Source organism: Thecamonas trahens (genome assembly GCF_000142905.1).
Source record: "Thecamonas trahens ATCC 50062 unplaced genomic scaffold supercont1.9, whole genome shotgun sequence".
Lineage (NCBI taxonomy): Eukaryota > Apusomonadida > Apusomonadidae > Thecamonas > Thecamonas trahens.
The window spans coordinates 94,484-112,731 of NW_013657671.1; the positions used below are offsets into that span (position 1 = coordinate 94,484).

General features: G+C 64.8%; 9 protein-coding genes across 9 annotated transcripts in view; 4 read left to right on the forward strand and 5 right to left on the reverse strand.

Moving 5' to 3' along the window:
• Positions 1 to 465: 465 nt before the first annotated feature.
• AMSG_02251 (uncharacterized protein) lies at positions 466 to 1,530 on the forward strand (the record flags this gene model as incomplete). The annotated part of the gene is made up of 1 exon (XM_013905347.1): positions 466 to 1,530. The coding sequence occupies one exon, from the start codon at positions 466 to 468 to the stop codon at positions 1,528 to 1,530; it is 1,065 nt and encodes a 354-aa protein (XP_013760801.1).
• Positions 1,531 to 1,874: 344 nt separating this feature from the next.
• On the forward strand, positions 1,875 to 4,542 carry AMSG_02252 (uncharacterized protein). Its single transcript, XM_013905348.1, has 2 exons — positions 1,875 to 1,910; positions 2,468 to 4,542. Exons 1-2 carry the CDS (start codon positions 1,904 to 1,906, stop codon positions 4,444 to 4,446), a joined length of 1,986 nt encoding a protein of 661 aa, XP_013760802.1. The 5' UTR covers positions 1,875 to 1,903; the 3' UTR covers positions 4,447 to 4,542.
• Positions 4,543 to 4,561: 19 nt separating this feature from the next.
• Positions 4,562 to 5,733, reverse strand: AMSG_02253 (stress protein; the record flags this gene model as incomplete). Its single annotated transcript, XM_013905349.1, has 1 exon — positions 4,562 to 5,733. One exon carries the CDS (start codon positions 5,731 to 5,733, stop codon positions 4,630 to 4,632), a length of 1,104 nt encoding a protein of 367 aa, XP_013760803.1. The 3' UTR covers positions 4,562 to 4,629.
• Positions 5,734 to 5,792: 59 nt separating this feature from the next.
• On the reverse strand, positions 5,793 to 9,770 carry AMSG_02254 (stress protein; the record flags this gene model as incomplete). Its single annotated transcript, XM_013905350.1, has 2 exons — positions 5,793 to 9,188; positions 9,696 to 9,770. 2 exons carry the CDS (start codon positions 9,768 to 9,770, stop codon positions 5,793 to 5,795), a joined length of 3,471 nt encoding a protein of 1,156 aa, XP_013760804.1.
• A 100-nt stretch (positions 9,771 to 9,870) lies between these two features.
• AMSG_02255 (uroporphyrinogen-III synthase) lies at positions 9,871 to 10,928 on the reverse strand (the record flags this gene model as incomplete). The annotated part of the gene is made up of 1 exon (XM_013905351.1): positions 9,871 to 10,928. The coding sequence occupies one exon, from the start codon at positions 10,926 to 10,928 to the stop codon at positions 10,083 to 10,085; it is 846 nt and encodes a 281-aa protein (XP_013760805.1). The 3' UTR covers positions 9,871 to 10,082.
• Positions 10,929 to 11,029: 101 nt separating this feature from the next.
• On the reverse strand, positions 11,030 to 11,990 carry AMSG_02256 (uncharacterized protein; the record flags this gene model as incomplete). The annotated part of the gene is made up of 1 exon (XM_013905352.1): positions 11,030 to 11,990. The coding sequence occupies exon 1, from the start codon at positions 11,840 to 11,842 to the stop codon at positions 11,030 to 11,032; it is 813 nt and encodes a 270-aa protein (XP_013760806.1). The 5' UTR covers positions 11,843 to 11,990.
• Positions 11,991 to 12,237: 247 nt separating this feature from the next.
• Positions 12,238 to 15,821, reverse strand: AMSG_02257 (uncharacterized protein; the record flags this gene model as incomplete). The annotated part of the gene is made up of 2 exons (XM_013905353.1): positions 12,238 to 14,999; positions 15,028 to 15,821. The coding sequence occupies 2 exons, from the start codon at positions 15,819 to 15,821 to the stop codon at positions 12,293 to 12,295; spliced, it is 3,501 nt and encodes a 1,166-aa protein (XP_013760807.1). The 3' UTR covers positions 12,238 to 12,292.
• A 1,138-nt stretch (positions 15,822 to 16,959) lies between these two features.
• Positions 16,960 to 17,870, forward strand: AMSG_02259 (ribonuclease P protein subunit p29). Its single transcript, XM_013905354.1, has one exon. It carries the CDS (start codon positions 16,966 to 16,968, stop codon positions 17,779 to 17,781), a length of 816 nt encoding a protein of 271 aa, XP_013760808.1. The 5' UTR covers positions 16,960 to 16,965; the 3' UTR covers positions 17,782 to 17,870.
• A 124-nt stretch (positions 17,871 to 17,994) lies between these two features.
• Positions 17,995 to 18,248, forward strand: part of AMSG_02260 (Ala-interacting subunit 5) — a 1,548-nt gene continuing 1,294 nt past the window's right edge. The window contains exon 1 of the mRNA XM_013905355.1: positions 17,995 to 18,132. Within this exon, the coding sequence (XP_013760809.1) occupies positions 18,102 to 18,132 (31 nt within the window). The 5' untranslated portion in view covers positions 17,995 to 18,101. The remainder of the gene's footprint in view (positions 18,133 to 18,248) is intronic.

The following is an 18,248-nucleotide window of genomic DNA, read 5'->3' on the forward strand; positions in this document are numbered from 1 at the left end:
GTAAGGGGGGGGGGGGTGGGGTGTGGGGGGGGTGGAGATGGGTGTGGGGTGTGGGGGGGGTGAGGTAGTTTGTCTCTGGCTCGGGCGCTGGCTCCCACTCAGCGTGCCGACAGCCTCTGTGTGTGGGTGCTCGCCAGTCGTGCCTGCGTTGCCAGGCGGAGGTGGGGGGTGGGGGGTGGGGTGGCGGGGGGTGTAGCTGAAATTTTTTTCTTTCGGTGAGCGGTTTTTCGGTCCTTGCCCGCGCGCGCGCTACATTCATTCATTTTCGCCGTGTTGGCGCGGCGAGGACTCGGTTTGGCGCCAAGGGGCCGACGCGGGCGCGCGGGGCAACACGCCACGCAGCGGACCACGAGCTGGAGGAGGACGACCTCGTAGCAGGCAAGAGATCAGGATAGGCCAAGGCCAAGACGTACAACCGCTCCCACCCGCCCACCCCCACCCCCCCACAAACCCCATACATATACCATGGCTGAGGACCGCCTCGCTCGGCTGGAGCACCTGTTTGCTCACAAGTGGCTCTCCGACGGCGAGTACGCCCTGCTTCGCGCCGCCATGACCAAGTCGCCGCCTGAGGAGCGGCCCGAGGCCACCATGAGCGAGCGGTACGGAGTGGCTGCTGCAGAGCTGGAGAACGTCTCGTTTGCCCTCAATGACGCCGCAAAGTCCAAGCTCGCCAAGCCAAAGAAGAGCCACCGCGGCCCGCAGCGCTGCTCGCTCTGCCACAAGCTCCGCAAGCAGCACAAGTGCACCGGCGTTCCCTGTCCGGATGCATCCGTCTGCGGCGTCACGCGCCTGCACAGCTCGGGCTGCGAGACTGCCGCCGCTCCGGCCGCGCGCTCCAGCCGCCCGTCCAAGCGCTCGACATCGGCGTCGGCGTCGTCGTCGGCGTCAGCGTCGGCGTCAGCGTCGGTCTCCAAGCCGCCCCCAGCCACGGCAATGGCGTTCAAGGCCCTGCCGGCCACAGAAGCTCTGCCGTCCGTCAATCCGCTTCCACCTGTGAAGGCTCTGCCGTCGCCCAGGGACCTACCGCCGACGCCGGCCGCGCAGCCGGACATTGTGTTCCAGCTGGCGGCGTATGGCATCGACCTCGACGACACCACCGCCGCCCTCGAGCTCCCCTCCCCACAGCTGGCCGCCAAGTCGGCTTTCTGCTCCTTCCCCGCGCTCTCATCGCTCTCGAGCGACCTCCTCGATCTTGAGCCCAAGAGCGTGTCCATTGCAGCGCCGGCACCGGCCGCGCGCGCTCTCAAGCCCGACCTCGACCTCTCCGAGCGCATGTCGGCCATCGAGGCGACAGTCACTCAGTTTGCTTCGCAAATCGTCGTCCCCTGCCCGGTCGTCCATGCTGGCAACCACGCCGTCGCCACCTCGGCCCTTGCCGTCGACAACTCGCTCTTTGTCGCCCTCGACTCGGGTGAGGTCGTCTCCATCTTTGTCGTCAACTTTGTGCCGGGCCCGGCCGCTGACGCCAACGCCAAGGTTGTCCACACCTACAGGAACTGGGTCTTTGACCTGCGCCGCGCCGTCTAGCGCATGCTTGCGTTGTCTGCCCCATAAATGCCCCCCTCCCCTAACCATCACCTGCTTGCCAGCCACCACCTCCTCGTCCTCGCCTGTACCGTCCTCCCCTGCCTGTTGGCCCGCTCTGACCTGCTCAATCTGCGCCATGATCTTTCCTCTACACCTTGACGCAACCTCCGCATCCCTGTCCTCATCATCGCGCATGTACTCAGACGCTCGACAACATGCCTTTTGTTGACGTTTTGGGCCGTTCGCCATTGACCAGCCAGCCAACAGGGCGAACGAGCAGTTTGAAAAGTGGATGACGGAACGACAGTCGAAAAGCCCATCGGTGACGACGTCGTGGAACGGGTCATTCCCCTCTTGTTTTCCGACCACAACCATGTCCAGTACGTGAAGCCATGCCTTCCTCACCAACACTAGCATTACCTCTGTCCCTTTCACTTCCTGCATCTCCTCCTACCCCCCCCCCCCCCCCCTCCCTCCCCCTACGCTTCCCTATCTCTCCCTCCCCTCGACTGGATCGTCCCTTCCGTTTCGCTGAAAAACGTGCCCCGACCGCACCTTCATTCGCCACTTGGCCGCACACGCGCATGCGGCGAATTGGCACCTCGGTGTTCATGGCCCCCTTCCCCCCCCCCCCTCCACCGTCCCTCTTGCCACCGCGGCCGGGCACATCATCCCCCCCCCCCCACAACAACAAACACACCGGACTGCCTCTTCTCCCCTTCCCAAACGCCTCGAGGCTGCCGGCACCGCCTCATGCTGCCACATTAGTGACGTGCAAAAAAGGGTCGTGAATGCGGCCAAGACCATCGACGAATCGCCACCTCCACCACCGCCGCCGCTATTATTGCCGCCACCCACCTCTGCCATTGAGGCACTTTCTCTAGCCACCCCTCCCATCACACACACACTCACGCACGCCTGGTAATGTCGGTGGCAGAAGCGGATTATTCGGTTATGCTTGTTGTGGCCCTCAGCCTCGCTGTCGCTCTCAGCCCTCTCGTCGACGCCCAGTGCACCGGCAGCCGCGCGCTTCGTGACCCTTCGGGCTGTCCCGACTACACCTGCAAGGTCAAGGGCTGCGCCTTTAGTTCAGCCGCTACTGGTGCCACCGACTGCGTGTACGCGAACAAGCCGTGCAACATCTGCAACCCGAACGCAGGCAAGAAGGCCGACTTTATGTTCATTGTCGATACCTCGGGCTCGATGCGAAACGAGATCGAGGGCGTTCGCAGCGGACTCAGTAACTTTGTCAACTACGCCAACACGCTAGGCGTCGACTCTCGCTTTGGGGTCATCATGTACGGCTCAAGCCTCGGCAACCACCAGCACTACATCCAGCCGCTGACCTCGAACGTGCAAGACGTGCTTGATGCACTCCAGTTCCTCGCCGACAACGTCGGCGGTGGCTGGGAGCCGTTCCTGGAGGGCATGCGCATCGCCATGAACACTGCGCCGGACCTCACCAAGTACCTCAACACCATGCCCACCCCCGCCAACAAGGTCCTCTCCACCGCACCGGTCCAGTGGCGGGCAGACGCCACCAAGAACCTCATCGTTCTCACCGATGAGGACTCGGACCGGCCGTATGAAACTCCGAATCGCTACAACAGCATGCCCAGTACCGACGCATCGTGCTCCACCTCTGGTGCGAATGACGGCTTTACCGCGAGCGGCTTCCCTCTCGAGCGCGACGCCGTCGTCGCCGACGCCATTGCCAACGACTTCCGCACCTACTTTATGGTTCAGCCGGGCGCAACCTGTACCGACTACCAGTCTGGCGTGATTGGTGCGCAGGTCCAGTGGGACGACTTCAGCCACTTCTCCGCCGACCTCACCCTCCAGGAGTACCGCAAACTCGCAGCGCCTCTCCAGAACTCGTTCCAGGCCCAGATGCTGCGCGCCGGCAAGATCTCGCGCGTCTACAACGTGCTCGACGTTGACGAGCCCTCGTTTGTGAACAACTTCTTCACCTCACTCCTCGACGACACCACCCTGTGCGACAAGTGCAAGTCGTCGGTCTGCGTCGACGACACCTGTGTCGACGCCGACCTCTGCGTCGACAACGATCCGTGCACGACCGACACGTGCGACGCCACGGGCGCCGACGCCCGCTGCATCTTCACCCCGATCAGCTGCGGCTCCAAGCCCGGCGACCCGTGCACCAACCTGCTTTGTGATCCGGCGACCGGCTCGTGCAGCATCGAGGTGCCGTTTGTGTGCAACGAGGTGCCGTCGGACGTGTGCTTCGAGTACCAGTGCCAGGCCAACTCGGCCGATCCGCCTCAGCCCGAGTGCGTCGTCGTCGACCGTGTCTGCCAGGTCCAGTCCGACCCGACCAACGAGTGCCTCGAGGCGACGTGCCACAAGCGCGTCGGATGCATCGAGGGCCCGACGGCCAACAAGACCAAGACGCAGTGCTTCAAGCCCGAGGGCTGCGATCCTCCGTGCGGCCCCAACGGCGGGTGCTCGCTCGAGGGCTCGTGCGTCTGCACCGACGGGTGGTCCGGCCCGCAGTGCTACATTCCGCCGTGCAACGCAACGTGCGGCGGCAATGGGACGTGTGTTGTCCGCATCGACGCGGACTGCGACGTGTCCGGCCTGCCCAACAAGGACATTCCTGGCGAGTGCTTTGTGTCGCGGTGCCAGTGCAACCCCGGGTACGTCCCGCCGTTCTGCACGCTCCCGGCTCGCGCTCCGGCCCCTCAGATTCTCAACGAGACGACGATTGCCATCGGCGCCACCGTCGCCGTTCTAGCCATTGTCGCTGCCATTGTCCTCGCTTTTATTCTCTGGCGAGTCAAGAAGCTGGCCAACGAGGTCGCCGAGCTCGACGCCTTTGCCAACGCCGAGTCCATCGGGGACAACCCGCTGTACTCGGAGGCCAACGGCTGGAAGGCGAACGCCATCCACGAGTAACTGCTTCTGTTCCTTGCTCTCTAGCGCGGGGACCCGTCCGGCCAAACGTCATCCCCCTTTCCCCCATTTTGCCCCAACAAAAAGCCACCCAACCCACTACCCCAGACTTCTGCGTATGTTCCGTGTTTGATGTTAGGGGGGTTTGTTTGTGCAAGGCGACCCAGCTGACGCGAGCGCGTTTTCTCACTTTTGGAGAATAATCTTCTCCTTGACCAGGTCAGCCAGCTCCTGGAGGCCGGACTGGCGGGTCTTGTTTGCGCGGCCGAGGATGACCCAATCGCCTGACGCAGCGTCCTTGTACAGCTCGGCCACGATGAGGCCGTTGAACTTGTCGCGGTCGCCCTCAGGCAGGGTGAGGTCCATGCGCATGAGCTCGTGCGGGGCGTCGGCGCCGCGCGAGACGTCCGACATGCGGACAAAGCACGAGTCGACCTTGTCGAAGGTCCCGTCGTAGGCCGAGACAACAAAGACGCACCGCGCCCACTTCTTGGGCATGGCCGCAAGGTTGAACACAATCCGCTCGTCCTCCTCGTGCTCCGACGCACCGGCGCGCTCGTCACCCGAGTGCACGATCACGGTCGCCTTGCCGCTCTCGTCGACAGGCACCGACTCACGCGCCTCCTCCGGCACCGACTCGACCTTGATCTTACCCTCGATGTTGTTGTGGTAGACGGCCTGCACCAGCTTGCCCTTCTTGTCAAAGACAAGGACCGACGCGTCAAGGTCGACTGCCGAGTCTGGCGCCTCCCATCCAAGGCCAAACACGACCTTGTTTGCGCCGGCCACAGAGAGCCAGTCACCGGGCGTCATGTGGACCGAGTCCGGCATCGGCGGCTCGCCCTTGACGTGCGACGAGAGGAGCGGGAGCACAGCCTGCTGGTCGACGCCCGACGCCGTGACGCCGGCAGCCTCCAGCACCCACTTGCCCTCGGGCGATCGCGACAGCAGGCAGACAGCCACCGCCGAGTAGTCGTTGCCCTCGCGGAGCTTGAGCTTGAACTTGCTCAGCTCAAGCCCGTCGTCGGGCGAGCCGGGCTCGCCGTTGGCAATCAGCCGCGCGTACATCGACTTGATGAGCCCAAACGAGGCCCGCCCGTACGCAGAGAGTACAAAGACCAGCGAGGCGACATCCTCCGGCACCGCGGCCAGATTGATCGCCACGTCCTCGTCATCGCCGTCACCCTCACCCGTCTGGTTGTCGCCGCCGTGCACGACCGCACCGCCGGCGCCCGTCGGCGTGTCGTACCCGACCGTCTCCAGGTGCTCGCCCTCGGCATTGAACACCATGCAGTGCAGGTCAAGGTCGACGGCCTCGCCCGAGCGCGAGACCCAGCCGACGCCGAGCGTCACGTTGTCGGTCCCTCAAACTCGAGGCAGTCGCCCTTGCGGAGCTTGAGCGACTGCGGCTTGCCTACGTTGGCGTCGAGCGCGCCGACCACCGCGTCGTGCTCGGTCGCGCTCGCAGGCTGCCCGAGTGCCTTGATCTTCCACCCCGCGCCCGACCGGAAGACCGAGCCCATGACCGTCGCCGTGTGGTCGCCGGCCCCGTCGTGCTCAATGAGCGCAAACGGCGGCGCGCCCGACTCGCCCTCGTCCGACAGCGCCATAAAGCATGACTTGATGTTCTTGAACGAGATTTGGTACGCCGTGATGACAAAGACCATGGCCTGCACAGACGGCGAGACCTTGGTCAGGTCCACCACAATCGACTCGTTCTCGCCCTCAGACTTGCCGTTCGGGTCGTCGCCAGAGTGCACCAGCGCCCCGTCAGCAGACTCCTTGTTCTTGTAGTCAACAACGCCCACGAGCTTGCCCTGCTCCGAGAGGAGGAGCGCCACAAGGTCGAGGTCTGCGCCCTTCTTCAGCAGGCCGAGCAGCTTCTTGCCCGCGTTCCAGCCCACGCCCACGCGGAGGAGGTCGGCCGCGTTGATGGCCGCAACCTGGCCCGCCGCAAGCTCGGTCGTCCGCCGCGCCGCAGCCTCCAGCGCAGCCTGCTCGGCCACAAACTTCTTGACAAGCTCCTTCTGCTTGGCCGCCGTCGCCGGCCGGTTGATGGCGTTGGCAATCCAGTTGCCGGCGTCGCCTGACTCGCGCGTAAACCAGAGGAAGACAAACCCGTTGTGCGTTCCGTCCATCGTCGCGGCCTGCGTCCGGAACAGAAGCGGGCCCGAGCCCGACTCGCCCTCGGACACCGCCACGCTCCCGGTCCCAGCACCAGTCATCGAGCTCTTCTTGGCAAACTTGGTCGTCGCCACCACAAGCACCTGCGTGACCTTGGGTGGGAGCGCCGCAAAGTCGACCATGACCGACGCGTTGGCCGCCGCCGACGGGTCCGTTGACTTGAGATCCGTCGACACCACAATCGACCCGTCCTTGGCCGCAGTCTTGTCGTGGTCGATCTTCTTGTCGATCGAGCCCTTGGCGTCAAGGGTGTAGCAGCCCGGCGCGAGCGCCTCGGGCGCCGTCGCCTCGGGCCACGAGAACCCAATCGTCACCTTCTGCGGCGCGAGCATCCGCGCCACGCCGTCGGTCTCGAGAGTAAGGACCTGCGACTCGACGTCGGCAAGGAATGCCTCGACCGCACCGGCGAGCTCGGCCTCGGAGCCCAGTGCCTGTGTCTGCGCGCCGAGCGCCGAGACAGACCACGACCCGGCGTGCGCCGAGTCGCGCGCCATCTTCAGCAGCAGCACGCCCTGGTGGCTCCCCGACGACGACGTCGAGTAGCGGCCCATCTCCTGCACAATACCGCCCTCCACGTCCGAGATGCGGGCGCGGACAGAGTCGACCTGCGAGAAGCCGTGTGCGTCAAAGTGCGCCACGCCAAACACAATCGAGTGCACGCTTGCGTCAACCTCGGGGAACTTGACGTAGTGTCCGGCTGCGTCGTTCTGGTCGTACGGCGACTCGCCGTGGAAGACCACAGCCCCGTCGGCAGACGCCGGCGCCGTCTCGGACACCACCGCCGTCACCGCGCCCGCTGCGTCGACAAGCGCCGCAAACGGGAAGAGGTGGAAGCCAATGTCGGCCATCGACTGCGTCAGCGCCGCAGACGTGTTCCACGTCATGCCCACAAACGTCTCAGACGGCGGCGCGAGCGAGCCAATGTCACCCGGCGCAAGCTCCACGCCGATCTTCTCGCGCTGCAGCGACGACGCCACGTCGGCGTTGCGGAGCGCAGCAACCGGCTTGGCAATGACAGTGAACGACCACCGTGGCGAGTTGGGCACGCGCGCAAGCGTCGCCACCATCAGCGCCTTTTCGGTCGTGTTGAGGTTCATGTCGTGGCGAGCAATCTCGTACGGCTCGTCGCCGCCGTCGTCCACAAGCCGCACAAACGCAGACTTGGCGTCCGACAGCGCGCCGCCGTAGTTGGCCACCACAAACAGAATCGACTCGACATCAATGCCCACACCAGGCAGGTTGACGCTCACAACCTCGTCGTCACCGTCGCGCGAGCCGGTCTTGTCGTCGCCAGAGTGCGTCACCTTGCCGTCGGACGAGACCATGTTTGAAAAGTCGACCTCCTCCACAATGAACCCGTCGCCGCTCAGCAGCAGCGCCTTGAGGTCAAAGTCGGCCTTCTTGCCCTTGGTCTGCCAGCCCATGGCAACCTTGACCGCCCGAGGATCAACCGTTACCGAGTCCTTCACCGCCAGCGCAATCGCGTCCGGCGCCTTGGCCTTGGCCTTCATCTTGTCCTTGAGTGCCTTGGCAAGCGTCTTCGAGTCCTTCACCTCGCGCTCCACAATCGGCTCGCCCGCCGCGCCAAACGCCCATCCGCCCGACGAGTGCCGCGCAAGCGTAGCCATCAGCAGCGCGTTGTACTCGCCCGCAGGAGGCCCGTCGAGCGTAAACCGCGCAAGCTCGCGCGGCGCAGTCGGCGTCGACACGTTGACAAGCCGGATGTAGAACGACTGGACCTTGTTCCAGTTCTTGGCGTCGCCGTATGCCGTGATCGGGAACGTGAGCACAGAGATCTTCTCAGACACTTCGTCGAGCGACACAACAATGTGCTCGTCGTCGCCGGAGCCCGTGCCCTGCCGGTTGTCGCCGCCGTGCTGCACAGACCCGTTCTCAGAGCTGAGGTTCGAGTAGTTGACAAGCTCCACCGCCTTCGGCTTCTTGTCCATCAGCACCGAGTAGAGGTCAAGATCCACGTCACCCTCGGTATCCCACCCAACAGCGACCATGACCTTGCTCGGGCCCTCGAAAATGATCGTCGATCCCTGCTCAAGAGCCGCAGGCTTGGGCTTCTTGTCCGCAACGCTCTTCTCCACAATAGGGAGCAGCGCAGCAATGTCCGCCGTATCGGCAGCCTCGCCGAGCGCCGAGAACTTGAACATCCCGTTCTCGCGGAAGAGCCGCGCCATCAGCACAACGCGCACACCGTCCTCACCCTTGACCTCGTACGCACCGACTGCCTCCTGGCCCTCGCCGCGCCCGACATGCAGCCGCGCCGTCAGCTTGCTCACCGACGCAAACGAGGCCGAGCCAAACGCCGCGATGAGGAACACGATCGAGTCGACGCCCTCGGGCAGCGTGTTGACGTTGACGGACACCGACTCGTCGTCGCCCTCGCCGGCGCCGCTCCGGTTGTCGCCAGAGTGCACAACAGCTCCGTCCGCCGCGGTCAGGTTCGAGTAATCAACCACTCCCATGTTCTTGTCGTTCTCATCGAGAAGCACGGCCTTGAGATCGAGATCAACAGACGTCTCGCTCTCCCATCCTGCTCCGATCGTGAGCTGTACCGCATGCCAAGCGCCAAACATCTCGACCGTGAGTCTTCCACGTTGAACACACATAGGCAGCCCCAGCCCGCACCAGAACAATCACGTTGGCCACCTTGTAGGTGACGAGGCGGGGCGACCGGAAAAAAAAATACATGCCACGCAACCGGTCACCCGCAGTCAGCGATCTCCGCCGCATTCGGCCAGGGGTTGAATGTGGCCCGAGGGCAAGCGCAAGGTGCAGAGCGGCAAACGTGCTGTTAGCGTTATAACAAAATACCCCGTTCCGTGGCGCACACGCTCATGTGTGTGGTGGGCAGTGGCATTCATTGTACCCTTTGCTGGGGCGAGGGGGATGTCGGTGGGGGTGGCAAACGAAAGCCGACAGGGAACAAACGTCATTCGAGCCGCAGGTCAAGCTGAGGTAGCCACTGTGCGGGAGCAAAAGGGGCGGGGGAAGAGGGGGGGGGGGGGGGGGGGGGGGGAGGAGGCTATTCACTGCAGCCGACTGACAATACGTACCCACTCGTATGAACCAAGTTCGCCAGCAAGAGCGAGGGTCTGCCCACGCTTGATGATAGTCTGAGTGTCGGCCATCACTGATAGAGCTGGAGGCAAGTATGGCCCTTTTCGACCTTGATCGGCTACGTTGCCGCGGTCTCGACCACTTCCTTTGCAACCAGCCGTATGTTGTTCGTTCGTTTCGTTCCTTATATATTTGTTCGGTGTGTACTATTTCTCAGCTGCTCTGGCACCGACCAAGACCAGGCCAGGCGGTCCGCCCGGTATCTGCAAGGCCTGCACATTTGTAAGACTCCCGTATTGCACCGCAGATCGGTCACAAGCGGGCCTTGCCATGGCTATGATCGAGAAATTGGCTCAAGCCGGTTGGAGGCAGCGGGAGTCGGCCTACGACTCGGACTCTCCGTCACTCGCTTGATGGCCCCCCAGCAGCCGATCAAGGGCGGCGAGAACGCCGGCCGGAGTAGGCTCGCTCGCTGTAGCCACCGGCAAGCTGGGAAGATCAAGGGCGGCGATGGCAGCCGCGGTCGTCGGGCCGATGGCCACCAATACTACTTCTGTTCCATCAGAGCCGAGGCTGTGGACAACGGCTGCAGCGGCAGTCACACCGCGCGGCGAGAAGAACACAACAGCAAGCCGATCGCAGCCTGTCGTGTCGGCTGTGACGCTCGCCAGTGCATCTGCCGACGACACGGCATCGTACACCTCCACTGCAGCCACTCCCAGGCCCGCTTCTGCCAGGCCAGACTCGAGACTCGCACGCCGCTTCACCCCGCATAGATAGGCCAGCCGCGAGCCGGGGGCGACCGCACGAACAATGGCGGTCGCCAGCTTCGACGCCGTCCCAGCCGGAACCTCCTCGTCGCCTGCCGCGAGCGTCCACCCTGCTTCCGCTGCGGCGCTCCGTGTCGCGTAGCCGAGCGTCCACGCTGGCAGGCTCTGCTTCCACTTTGCGACTGCAGGCAGCGCGTCAGCGGCAGCGACCGCCGCCGCCGACGTCATGACCACCCCCACCACCGCTGTGGCCTGCGCCGCATGCACAGCCGCCGTCGCCGTCGCTTCATCCACTGGCTCGATGGCGAGCATGGGCGCAAAGACCAGATCGGCGCTCGGATACCTGCGGCTCAGCGCCGTTGCATATGGATCCGCCTCTGGTCTCGTCGCCGCCGTCGCTTGCTTGACCTTGGCCGACTTGGCCAGCACAATCCGAACTCGATGAGCCGACGCCGCCATGAGAGACGAGTCGGTGCCGTGCCGACCGCTCACGCTGCGCTTCGCTGAGGGACCAGCCGCATCGCGCCTTTATCATATCCGACGTCAGCCGTGTTCTCCAGCTACATAGGCGACACCGGCTCCTGATTCGCAATGGCATGGGAGCTCGGCGGCGTTCCGCCTGAACTCGCGGACGTCAGCGGCTTGGCCCGCTTGGCCGACGGCTCGTCCGTGTCGGCAGCAGCCTCGCGCGCCCGCTTGGCTTTTTTCAGGTCAAGCTCGATCTCTTCGATGGTGCGGCGGTCACGCTCGCGCGGTACAAGCTTGGACAGCTCCAGCTCCTGGGTCTGCGCGGCGGCGGCGGCGGCTCGGGCCGCCTCCTCGGCCGACGCCCGCGACGCGTTAGCCTCCAGCTCCTTACGGCGGGCCTCGCGGCAGGCAAGCTCGCGGTGGAGCGAGCCGAGCGTGTTGTGGATGTTGAACTCAGACGGATGGAGGTTACGGAGGAGGTCGACGTGGTCCTCATTCGGCGTCAGCTCCTTGCGGTAGATGACCATGTGTCGGACAGCCGGATCGTCGCCATACGAGACCGCGCCGAGGCCCTTGGTGTCACACACCTCGTGTAGGACAGCTCGCAGCGGACGGTCCAACGCAAGAGGCACCAGCGCCTCGTTCATCGCCGGATTCGCCGCAAAGCTCGCCTTGATCTTGTCCACGTTGGCATCGGCGGTAGCTCGAAAAGCCATCAGCCGCTGCCGCTCCCGCTCCTCAGCCGCCTTCTCCCTCGCCAGTCGCTCCCTCTCTGCCGGAGATACCGTCGATACCGGCCGCTTGTACTTTTTCGCACCCGAGAGCAGCGACATCAGCAGCGGCGCCTTCTTCTTCTTGCCCGTCGCCGGCACAGACCCTGTTCCTGACGCGCCGGTCGAGCCCATTGTCGCCGCTCCCGCGCTCCCTCCCGCTTTTCCACTTGCCGCCGCCGTCGCCGCCGCCGCCGTCTGCAGTGCAGCTTCGCCTGCACCAGCTGCTGCTGCCTGCACCTCCTCTGGGGGCGGCGGGGGTGGTGCTGACGCCGGCGGCCCGGCGGCCGAAGCCGCCGACTGCCCTGCCACCCCGCCGCCTGGAAGAGCCGGCGGCTTGATGCGAATGCGAAGCGGTGGATCGCTCATACCGGATGGATGGATATGGAAGAGTACCTAGAGTAGAAGGGAGGGGGGGGAGGGGGGGGGGGGGGGGTTGGCTGGTGGGGATGGGCGGTCGAGATGAGCGACAATGAGTCGAGTGTACGTGCGTGGACTCGGGACGCGACTCTGCCAGCCACGCCGATCAACAGCTGACTAAGCGCTTTCATTTGTACGCAACAGCCGCTCGGAACCTTGGGTGCGTCAACTGTCGAGCTCTGCTGGTGAGCAGCCGTTGAGCTCGAAGACTTGTCTGGCTTCGGCAGCCCGATGGGCAGCAAGATCGGCCACATGCGCGTTGTGCGCCTCGGCGGCAGCGTTGGTCCTCGCCACAAACTCGGCTTTGAGCACGCCAAGCCGGGGATGGTCAAACCACCGCCCGCCGTCCGCGTCGACGTAGGCGCGGCCATCAAAGAAGAACCCGTCGGGAACAGGCTCGTCTTTGGACGCTGCTCGGATGTCGGCAATCTCTGCCTGGCTCAGAGACGCTGCCGTCCGCGTTGTCGGTTTTTCTACCGGCAGCGGAACTCGCGCGTCGAGCAGCGCGGTCACAACCGCGCGCTTGGTCACATACGACCCATCAACCGCAAACACGCTGCCACTCTCTGCATGCTGCCCATCACCAAGCTCGACAAACTCGACGCTTGGCGAGACGCCCGACATGCCGCGCGCCGACGATGCACCCACGGCCTCATGAGCGTCCGCTGGCGATAGGAGCGAGGAACCGTTGACTCTCGCTCGCCACACCGCGCTCCCATCGCTCGTAATCGTAGCCATGCCGCGGACACGAGTGACCTGTAGCGGTGTGCCGTCCGGTCCAGCCACGGAGCCGCCAAGAAGGTTGCGGAGGACACGCAAGAGGCAGGCCTCATCCAGCACCATCGGCAGTCTCGCCACCACCAGTGTCACATGCCGCGCCGCCACGCTCGCGGCAACTTCCAGATCCGGAGAGCACAATGCCCGCAGCTCGGCCTGGCTCGCCGCCTGCCACGCGTCGAGCCTCAGCAGCTCGTCGACGGCCGCAGGGTGGACAACTCGCCCAGAATGCGAACCCATGACCATGCTCGCCTCGGGGTTGCGGGCAGCCACCGAGGCCCGGGTCGTCTCGATGCTGTGGTCGCTGTCCTTCGCCTCGGGCATCCGCACCACTACCGCCTGTACAAAACCGCGGCGGAGCAGGCTCGCGGCATTCGGCAGCAGCGGTGCACATGCGCCCACCCGGCCGCTCGGCATCTGATGAAGAACCGGATGGACCAAGGCGACCACGGACGCAATGAACACCTCGTCACGCATGCCTGGACCCTCAAGCATGGTCGTAACTGCCGCCACATCCACGTACGCAGGCGCCACAAGTGCCACTCGCCCCGTCCGCGGCTCAACTGCGCTGCGTGCCTCGGTCGCTGCGTCGCGGACTCGCGCCGCCCACGCGCTGTCATCAAACAGCGCCTCATCGTCAAGCGCGGACGAGACCACACTCCACTGGTGCCGCTCGGACGAGGTCTCGATCAGCGAGGCTACCAGCGTGTCAGCCCCGGCGCATGCTGCACCGCAGACAACCGTTACGGGGACAGCGTGCTCTCCATGTTCGATTGCCACCGGCGTCTTGCTCTTGGCCCCGAGGCTCGCACACACCGCAAAGTCCTCAAACGACGGCTCGAGACGGACTGGAAGCGACTCTGCCGGTTCGACGGTCGGCATTTCGAGACGCACCACGACCTCGCCCTCGTCCCACAACGGGCGCCACAATGCATACGCTGACCGTGCCACCATTCGCCAGCCAGACGCCGCGCGATCAAAAGTCATCGACAGCCGTACCGGCTCGCCGCAGGCCACCAGCCTGCCGAGCGAGAGCCCGCCGAGCCGCGCGGCGGCAGAAGCAAGGCTCGCACTCGGCATCACAACGTCTAGATGGGTCACCGTCGCCCCACTATCGGCATCAACCGAGTTGTACGTCGCCACAGAAAGCGGCAGCAATGCTGGCATAGCAAGCGGAACCACCATGAGCCCGGTCCTTCGTGAGCCAAAGACGAGTCCGCCCTCAAACACGCTCACGCTCCCGTCCAGCGTCAGTCGCTCCGCGCTGAGAACGCCAGGGACTGCGTGCGGCGACACGGCGGCTCCAAGGCCGCAGGCAGCCGCGGCAGACGCCACTGTCAGCTTGCGCCGCCTCTTGTCCCACACCTGCACGTCTGCAGCTTCTGAGACTGCCGCAAACCGCTCGCCAGACACGGCATACGTCTCGCCGTGCGAGAGGACCACGTCGTTGGCAACAACTTCGATGGTGATGACAGCTAGGAGCCCCGGACAAGCCGGCAGAGGCTCGGCTGGAATGCGTTGATTGAACGCTCCGTGTGAGGTGAGCCGCACAGAGCCACGGACCGTCGCCGCGTCCGGAAGCACACTACCAAGCTCGCTCCGTGCGACACGCCCCAGTTCGCTGTCTCCCATGACGCTGCCCCCGTCACGCCCGCTGAGCGTTGCCACAAACCGGGCTGCCACCCGCGGCAGCGCTGCCACCATCGTGGTGTAGATACGGAACAGGGCCGCGACCCGGGCATCGGCGGCGTCGTCAGATGGCCCGACGTCGCCGACGCCATCGTCGCTCTCGTCAACCGAGTCGCTCTCGTCGTCCGAGTCCGAGTTGAAGCCGGGGTGGAAAGAGAAGAGCGAGAACGAGCGCGGCTTGGCCGGCGCATCGCTCGTCGCCGCAGCGGCCGACGGCTGCGGCATGTCCGGTGGTACGTCGCTCGTCGGCGCGTTGACCACAAACAGCGTGCGCGCCAGAGAGACTCCAAACGATGGCTCGGTGCACGACACAGTGGCCACGCAGTGTGAGCCGAGTTGGACAACATTGACGGCCGGTGGCGTCGCCCCGGGTACCTCGCGGCCGACCATGCCGTAGCGGTAAAGACTCGAGCGGCTCGACGAGCGCGTCGGACGTCAGCCGGGCCGATGCCGCATCCATGGTGCTCAGCATAAGCTCCCAGTTGGGTGCCAGCTGCGAGTGTGCCACGTGGTGTGCCGAAGCCAGCGTCTGCACGTCGCACGCCGGGTAGACCTGGGCGGTGAGGAGTTTGTGAATGCCGACCACGTCAAAGACCATCGAGAAGAATCCGGCAACACCGACCGGGCGAAAGGTGTGCGTCGACGAGCCATCGAGCGGGACATAGCCATATGCCTGGACCAGTGGCCAGCGCTCGGCATCCATCGGCTCAAACTGGCGACCGTCCTCGGCGTCGAGATCGAGGGCCGGCAGGCCGACCCGCGGCTTGGCCCGCGACGGTGCCGGCGGCCACAGCAGGAGCTCGTCAATGGCGTGGACAAACGTCGCGGCCTTGAACTCGTCCAGCTCGTCTGATGCCGGGGGCTCGCTGCCGGAAGCTGGGAGGACAAACAGGCGCACATTGTCCGAGGCGGCGGTGAGGGCCACGAGATGGGCGAGCGCGTGTGGTGGCGCTACGATAGCCATCGTATCCGGCGTGATGATCATGACCAGCTCCTCCAGCGCTCGCGCCAGATTTCGATCTTTCGGCTCGTGCGCAATGCCGCCGCCAGAGTAGCCCAGCAGGAGATAGTTGGCAAACCGTCGCATGCCCTCGTCGTGCCGGGCGTCAATGCCCGTCACCGCCACCACCGCGTCCAGGCCCTCTCTTCCCGCCACTGCCCGCACATGCCCCAGCCGCGCTCGGAACGCACCGCTCCCGTACACACCCGCTTCGCCCGTCACCGCCATGTCCGTGTCAGAGTGTGGTGTGAAAGGCGGGGAGCGCCAAGCTGACTGACAGCCGTGCTCGGAAGGGGGGGGGGGGGGGGGGGACAGAGTGATAGCTGTGTATTGGCACGGGGAGGGGGGGGGGGCAGTGCTCGGGCCGATGTCACGGCCATGCCGGCGGTGGCAGACCGCGCGAGGCAATGCCGGTAAGGATGGTGGTGGCGAGATGGGCTGCGGAGAAGAGGTCAAGATCCATCGAGAGCGATGCGTCGACAGGCGCTACGATGGGAGAGAGAAGCTGCTGCGGCTGCCGCCGAGGCCGGGGCCTCGGTTCAACCGATCCCCGCGCCCTGATCCGTCCTGAACGCCGCGACCGCCGACTTGAAGAGCCGCCTTGTGCTCTCCGTCTTGGCCGCAATCCCGAACCCGATCTCGACCCCGATCCCGGCCTGCGGCCTTGCGCCTGGCCTGCACCGGATCTGCGGTGGCGGCGAGAGCGACGAGTGCGGGAAGCGTGGGAAGATGGAGAGCGCGACGATCGCCCCGAGGATCGACGTCGGCGCCTGCGCCGGCCTCGATGCCTATGCCTACTCTCCCGTGGCGAGCAACCGCGTGGAAGGGTACAAACTGTTGGCGCATCGGCAAATGAGACCGAGAGCGACGAGATGCGATCGACGGCAACAAGGGCCGGAGCGGCACGACCAGCTCCGTCGAGCCACATGATGGGATGGGCAAAGACGCATGGCTCACTCGGCCTGCCTCCCCCGTCCTCCTCTTCCGACGCCGACTCGTAGGTGTAGACATATACGTAGTCCGACAACAACTCGGTACTCGACTCGGCCATCCAGGCTCAGAGCCCTCTCCGCGCTCCTTCGAACCCGTCTGCCTCTCGTGGTGCTCCACAAGCGAGAAGTGCAGTCGTCTGCCGCCGCCTGCCCATCCCTCTGTACGGCAGTGACCTTGGTGAGAGCAACCAGAGGGTAGCAGCAGTGAAACACCATATCTCCCATCCTCTTCTACCCATGCGATTGCTTCCACACAAACCGATCGCCGTCCCCATGCCCATGCCAATACCCACCCGGGCCTCCAATCGCCTTCGCCTGCCATCCCTCGACCAGAGCCAGAGTCAGAGGTAGAGACAGACGAGGACACACGTGACGCAATTATGAGTGCGCCACGACCAAGCAAGCGAGCCAAGGGCCTTGGACAGCAGGTGGAGGAGGTGGCGTCTATTGTGGAGCAGATTGCGCGTGGAGATAGTGGCAGTGGGACAAGTAGCGCCCGCAGTCTGGTGAGCTATGTCCAGGAGACGCCCGTCAAGGCCATTGCGCCACCGTCACAGACTCGCCCTGTCCCGAGGCCTCCAACAACTGCGTCTCGCGTCAGCTCGGATGCTACCACAGCGGCGAGCAGGCTGGCAAAGCCGGTTGTCACCGAGCGTGTCGCTTCGGCTGTGACGGCGTCGAGGAGAAGGGCCAACAAGGAGAAGCGGAGGCAGGTGGCCGCAAAGGCCAAGAAGCGCGGCGCCAAGGTCCGCGCCTCGCGCAAGGCTGTCCGCAAGGTCAGAGTCCCGCGCAAGGTTGTCGACTATGAAGCACTTCTACCTCTACATCACATGTGGAAGAAGTACGCTGCGACCTGTCTGGGCAAGGCCGAGAACTTTGTCGCCAGCAATCGCACCGGCGCCATCACCCTCGGCCCGCACATCGGCAAGCTCGAGCTGGCCGGTGCCCTGCTCTCGGTTGTCTCGTCAAAGTCGCCGTCGCTGGTAGGCGTTCAGGGCCTGGTCATGGCCGAGTCGGCTCAGATGTTTACTCTCGTCACACCGCAGTCCAAGCTCAAGCACGTGCCCAAGGCCTCGTGTGTCTTTGGCCTCATCTGGGACTCGCTCTTCATCACCCTGCACGGGCCGAACATCTGCTTCCGCGCCTCGGAGCGCGCCGCCCGCAAGCTCAAGGCCCGCCCTACCAACGTCTTGTGATCGCTATCATCGCCACCACCTCCCCATCATCGCCCACGCCCATTCGAACGCTGCCAGGCACTGAGCCTCGGCCACCGCCCCCACTTACCCCCCACCGCCCCCACTTACCCCCCACCTCCTCCCCCCCCCACATCGATCCGCTCCACATTGGACTAAAAACAACCTCTTGACCAACTTGTTCAACGCGAGCAATCAGCCAGTACCACCGCGCAACCACACCACACGCCCACCAACGCCCTCCACCCCCCCCCGGGCCTCCCTCTCTACCTACCAACCAACTCGTGCTTGACCCACACACCACTCTGCCATCTTTACGTCCCATGGCAGAGGAAAAGTCACGCCGGCCAGCGGGTACGTCACCATGTGGTGTGGGTGCAGAGGACAGGGTGTAGGAGGGAGGGACGAGGGGGGAGGGGGGGCGGGGGTAGGGGGTGGTGAGTGGTGGGAGCGGTCATCGCCGCCGGAAC

Excerpts from the sequence above, each read along its gene's own strand:
- AMSG_02259 (XM_013905354.1), top strand. The coding sequence starts at position 16,966 with ATGAGTGCGCCACGACCAAGCAAGCGAGCCAAGGGCCTTGGACAGCAG.